This window comes from Barbus barbus, assembly GCF_936440315.1.
Source record: "Barbus barbus genome assembly, chromosome: 42".
Taxonomy (NCBI): Eukaryota; Metazoa; Chordata; class Actinopteri; order Cypriniformes; family Cyprinidae; genus Barbus; species Barbus barbus.
In genome coordinates, this window is record NC_136720.1 from 838614 (window position 1) to 844613 (window position 6000).

At 44.2% G+C, this 6000-nt stretch overlaps 1 protein-coding gene across 2 annotated transcripts in view; it reads left to right on the forward strand.

The window, feature by feature from the left end:
* LOC306861602 (NACHT, LRR and PYD domains-containing protein 3-like) overlaps window positions 1-5697 on the forward strand; it is a 49625-nt gene extending 43928 nt beyond the window's left edge. The window contains exons 9-10 of one of the 2 annotated variants that reach the window (XM_079403974.1): window positions 4359-4405; window positions 4756-5697. In XM_079403974.1, coding sequence (XP_079260100.1) covers window positions 4359-4405; window positions 4756-5285 — 577 coding nt within the window. In that variant the 3' untranslated portion in view covers window positions 5286-5697. The remainder of the gene's footprint in view (window positions 1-4358; window positions 4406-4755) is intronic. The other variant, XM_079403975.1, reaches the window with a different exon arrangement.
* The last annotated feature ends 303 nt before the right edge of the window (window positions 5698-6000 follow it).

Below are 6000 nucleotides of genomic sequence, written 5' to 3' on the forward strand. Positions count from 1 at the left end.
ACTGGTTAGTAAATATTCTACCTTATAAGACTGATTACTCAAAAGTCTTATTCAAGACTATTTAGTGTTGATTTTATGGCCTTATTTCAGCTACATTTTCCCCCCAAAACTTACTAACCACGCATATTTTGTTTTTCTAAAAAAATGCTAACGTGTACATCCATCTTGGTCATATATTATTGTAGCACAGTGTGTGCTGAATACAAAAAAATACATGTTGGTCAATAGGTCAATATAAGTAGCTGAAATAAGCACAAATATCAGGGCATGTCAAAACATCTTAATCACCTCAGACCCCAGAGGGCTAAGATTTATTTACAACACTGTTCCAGAACAGTACAACCCAAATGTTTTAGTTTGTGCAGTGCATTTTATGTAGGACAGTTTCCTGAGTATAGCTGGCTGTGCATAAATGCTGTTTCTAAAAAATGGGGCACTTCAAACTTTTCTAGGACAATCTGGTGCTTACCATCACAAGTGCAGAGATGGAATTATGTTTATTCAATTCAAATTGTATTTGTCACATACATATACATACATAGTACGACATGTAGTGAAATGTATTGTACGACTGTCCAACAAATTGTCCAACAAAATTAAGAAAACCTCAAGTTTACAAAAATACAATAGAAATAAGTACAGTAAACATATATATAGAAATAAACTAGCAATAAAATAAAATAAAATAAAAATAGATATGAGAATAACAATAGAATATGAAGAATAAAAATAGAATATGATTCTGCATAGATTCTATAAAAAAGTAAAGTGTATATAAAAAAGTAAAGTATATGTCAGTGATAAGTGTCCGTGTGCTGTGCAGTGCAGTAAAGTGTATAAGTGAGTAAAGGAATACTAAAGACAAATGGTATGTAAATCCCACTCATTTATCCTCACGTAACCTTCTACAACTGAGACTGACATTAGTGCAGATTGTAGTTGAAAGTGTGGGGTGATGTGCTTAGAGTGGAGAGTGGTTAAGACTCCGAATGGCCTGCGGGAAGAAGCTCCTCCTCATTCTCTCTGTGTTTGCCTTCATGCAGCGGAAGCGTCTCCCTGAACGCAGCAGAGAAAAGAGTCCATTGTTGGGATGGCTGAGGTCCTTCACTATCTTCCTGGCCCTGGTCAGGCACCGCTTGCTGTAGATCTCCTGCAGGTCAGGGAGCTCGGTGTGGATGGTACGTTCCGCTGAACGCACCACCCTCTGGAGGGCTCGTCTGTCCTGCATAGTGCAGTTCCCGAACCAGGAAGTGATGCTGCCCGTCAGGACGCTCTCGATGGTGCAGGTGTAAAAAGTCTTAAGCACCCGAGAGGGAAGTCTAAAGTCCCTTAAGCGTCTCAGATGGTACAGCCGCTGCCTGGCCTTCTTCACCAGGGTGCTGGTATGACAGGACCAAGTCAAGTCCTGCGTGATGTGAACACCCAGGTATCTGAAGCTGTCCACTCTCTCCACTGGAGTCCCGCTGATCGTGGTCGGCTGGTATGACCGCTCCTGCTTCGTACTGAAGTCCACTATCAGCTCCTTAGTTTTGCTGATGTTCAGGTGTAGACTATTCACCTGGCACCAACTCTCCAGGTTCTTAATCTCCTGTATGTAGGCCGTCTCGTCGTTGTCTGAGATCAGGCCCAACACAACAGTGTCGTCAGCAAACTTGATGATGGTGGTGGAGTTGGAAGTGGCCACACAGTCATAAGTGTACAGTGAGTACAGCAGGGGGCTCAGAACACAACCTTGAGGGGCTCCAGTACTTAGGGTGATGGAGGATGAGGTGTGTTTACCCATCCGTACGGTTTGCTGTCTGTCCTTCAGGAAGCTGGAGATCCATTGGCACAAGTATGTGCTGAGACCAAGGACCTCCAACTTGGAGGTGAGTGTGGTGGGAATTATGGTGTTAAACGCTGAACTGTAGTCCACAAACAGCATTTTTACATAATTCCCTTTTCTGCAGTCCAGGTGACTTGTTGTGGTGTGGAGGAGGTGTGAGATGGCGTCCTCCGTGGAGCGGTTATGTCTATACGCAAACTGTAGTGGATCCAGTGTGTCTGGTAGTGATGCAATGATGAAGTCTCTGACCAGTCTCTCAAAGCACTTCATCACCACTGATGTGAGGGCTACAGGGCGATAGTCGTTGAGGCAGGTGGGCTGGGGTTTCTTGGGGACAGGAACAATGGTGGACTGCTTAAAGCATGAGGGGACTGTGGACTGTTCCAGGGAGAGGTTGAAGATCTCGGTGAACACCGGTGCTAGCTGGTCAGCGCAGGCCTTCAGAACCCGACCTGTGATGCCATCTGGTCCTGCTGCCTTCCTGATGTTCACTCTCCTGAATGCCCTCCTCACGTCATGCTCCGTGATGGTGAACACGTTGTCCTCACCGGCTTTCTCAGCGTGCATACAGTTAGCACTGCTAGCGCCGCTAGCGTGATTAGCTGCAGCCTCGAAGCGAGCATAAAAAGTGTTCAGCTCGTCAGCCAGAGAAGCGTCCGCATTCCCCGATCTGGAGGGTGGTGTTTTATAGTCCGTGATGGTTCTGAGTCCCTGCCACAGGCTCCTAGAGCCTCCATGTTGGAATTGCGACTCTAGTTTCCTCCCGTAGCGCTGCTTCGCCTCCTTCACCGATCTGCGCACGCTGTAAGATGCAGCCTTGTAGTCATCCATGTTCCCGGTGATGAGCCCTGTGTTGTAGGCAGCGGAGCGGGATCTCAGGGCGTCGCGGATGGTTTTATCCACCCACGGCTTCTGGTTGGGAAACGTCCTGATGATGGTTTTCTGCACCGTATCATCCATTAGTTTCTCTATAAATCCCACAACCGCTTCCGTAAACAAGCTGACGTCATCAGAGCTGCATGTAGAGCGGCCACCGATTGGTCCGTCCAGCGAGGGACCTCCCTCTGCACCGGGGCTTCCTGTTTCAGCCTCTGTTTGTAAACAGGCATGAGGAAGATGGTCCGATTTCCCAAACGGTGGTTGTGACTGTGCCTTGTAGCTGTTCTTGTATGAGGTGTAACAGTGATCTAATGTCCTTTCGCCCCTGGTGGGGCAGCCGATGTGCTGATGGAAGTTCGGCAGTGCACGCTTGAGGTTGGCACTGTTGAAATCTCCCAAAACAATGAATGCGGCGTCCCGGTGCTGTGTCTGGTGAAGGTGTAGTGTCTCATGTAAATCCCATATCGCAGTGTCCGTGTCCGCTTGAGGTGGAATGTAAACGGCATAGACGATGACCGAGCTAAATTCCAGAGGGAGATAAAAAGGGCGACATTTGATGGTCAGAAGTTCAAGATTCGGTGTGCAGGAGCGTGAGAGGGGAACAATGCTCGCGCTGTCGCACCAGTGTTTGTTCACCATCAGACATACTCCACCTCCCCTAGTCTTCCCCGAGTCCAGCGTTCTGTCCATGTGGTAAACCGAGAAGAACTCGGCCGGCTGGATGGCGTGGTCCGGTACCTCTGGGTTCAGCCATGTCTCGGTGAAGCAGAGAAGGTTGCAGTCCCGAATGTCCCTGTGGAACTTGACTCTTGCCCTGAGGTCATCGAGTTTGTTATCCAGCGACTGGACATTGGCGAGCAGGACACTCGGTAAGGGAGCGCGGTGTGCGCGTGCCCTCAGCCTGTTCCTGACGCTGGCTCGTTTCCCTCGAGGACGCCGGTACGGGTCGCGTCCTTTGTTCCTCCTCAGGATCTCGCTCGGCCAAGATGGGTCCGGGTTCAAAGACGGCGAAAGGTGAGTTCATTGTGCACCAATAGAAATAAGAGTGACCCTGTCGTATGTAAGGATGGCCATCTTACAAAAAGAAACCGGTGTTTATAGCTTACAATAAGAAAAAATAACAAAAGAAGACAAGGTTTAGTCGGAGCAGTCGTGACGGCAGTCGACCTCACCGGCGCCATCTTGTTCAATAACAAACATAGTATCCTCTATTATCCACTCTATTATCCACTTATAACTGGCAGCATAAAGACATCAAACATATATACACTATGTGTTACACATGCTTGAGGTGTTCGACCAATCACAACTGGGTCAGCTGGCCAATCAGAGCACAATGCCCATTTCAAAAGGACTGGGTTTAGAGGAGCTACAGTAATGTACAATATGTGAAAAATAATGTGTTTTAAACATTAAAACATACTCTGTTATACCCAATACACAAAATAATGAAAAAAGCATCACATGACTCCTTTAAATAACAAGTTAAACAAGACCATTCGGAAAATCATGTAAGCTGATTTAGTGATTTCTTTGTGTTGTCTTGTTGTCTAAGCAAATTGGCAAGCCTGCTGCTAGTGTTATTCTAGCATATTGTTTAAAGCACTAATGTAAGTGTGTGTGTTTACTGATTGAATGTGACCATGTTTCATAGTGTGGATCATGGAGGAGAGTCCAGGATTATAACAGGACTACAGAAATGTACGTCTACACACTCGCACACAGTCAAACTTTTTTTGTGGTGACTTTCCATAGGTATAATGGTTTTTATACTGACCTTATCATAATTTTGATCTCCTAACCCAAACACCAACCCTAAACATAACCTTCACAGAAAACTTTCAGCATTTTTACATTTACATTTTCATGATCAACAATAACAAGAAAAAAACCATAATTTGAATGACTTATAAACTGATTTATCCTTGTAGGGCCCAACAAAACGGCCCCACAATGACAAACATTCATAATTTACTGCCTTTGTGGGGACATTTGGTTGAAGAAATACACTCACACATGCTTGTTATAAATGTCTGTCTTCTTGTGTTCAGATGCCTGTTTTCTCACACTGGATCCAAACACAGCAAACAAGCGTCTCATTCTGTTTGAGGAGAACAGAGAGGCAACATGTGTGGAAGAGTATCAGTCTTATCCTGATCATCCAGACAGATTTGAATATTGGGAGCAGGTGCTGTGTAAAGAGAGTGTGTGTGGACGCTGTTACTGGGAGATTGACTGGAGTGGACGTGTGTGTATATCAGTGTCATATAAGAGCATCAGCAGGAAGGAATGGGGTAATCAGTCTTGGTTTGGAGGTAAAAATGAGTCTTGGAGTTTGTCCTGCTGTCCCTCCAGATGCACATTCTGGCACAATAACATGCAGACTTGTCTCCCAGTAGACTCCATCAGCAGTAGAATCGGAGTGTATGTGGATCACAGTGCAGGAACTCTGTACTTCTACAGCGTCTCTGACACAATGAGCCTCATCCACACAGTCCAGACCACATTCACTCAGCCGCTCTATCCTGGGTTTAGGGTTTATGGATCAGTGAAACTGTATGTACAGAATAGATTTTATTAAACATGTCTTTTTTGAAGAGTTTTCTGTTGTCTTACATGCTTTCTCAAAGAACTATTTTCCCACCCTCAGCATCCACATGTTCAATTACACAGCAAAATAAAATAATAAAAATAAAAAAGGAAAATAAATTTTGCTGCACATGGGCTAAGACAGACAAATATTACCACATCAAATAAAGTGCATCACATTTACATCAATCACTGGATTGAGAGGAATCTAACATTTCTTGTATTACTATTTCGTTGTTTTCAAGGAATTGTATAAAAATGTCCCATATTTTATGGTAATCTTTCAGTTTACTCTTAGTACTGTATGTCAGTGTTTTTTTTAAATACAGTGTGATAAATCTTTTAACCAATTACCAATTGATGGACCTTCTATTTTCTTCCAATAAAATGCTATTGACCATCTTGCGAGGACTAAACAGATGTCTATCATTTTAATTTGATGTCTTGATACTGATATACCAACAGGAACTAGACCTAACACTCATATTTCAGGAATCACTGGAATTGGTTTTAAAATAATTGAAGATATTAAACTTTTGCCAGAATGTCTGAATTACATCACATTCCCAAACACAGTGAAAAAACATTCCCTTATATTTTTTGTCATTTTAAGCAAACATCTGGAATATTAGGGTTAAATTTGTTCAACTTTACAGGCAGGGCTTAATTTGTGCCGGAACAAGCCGGATCCGGCACCTTCGAATTCC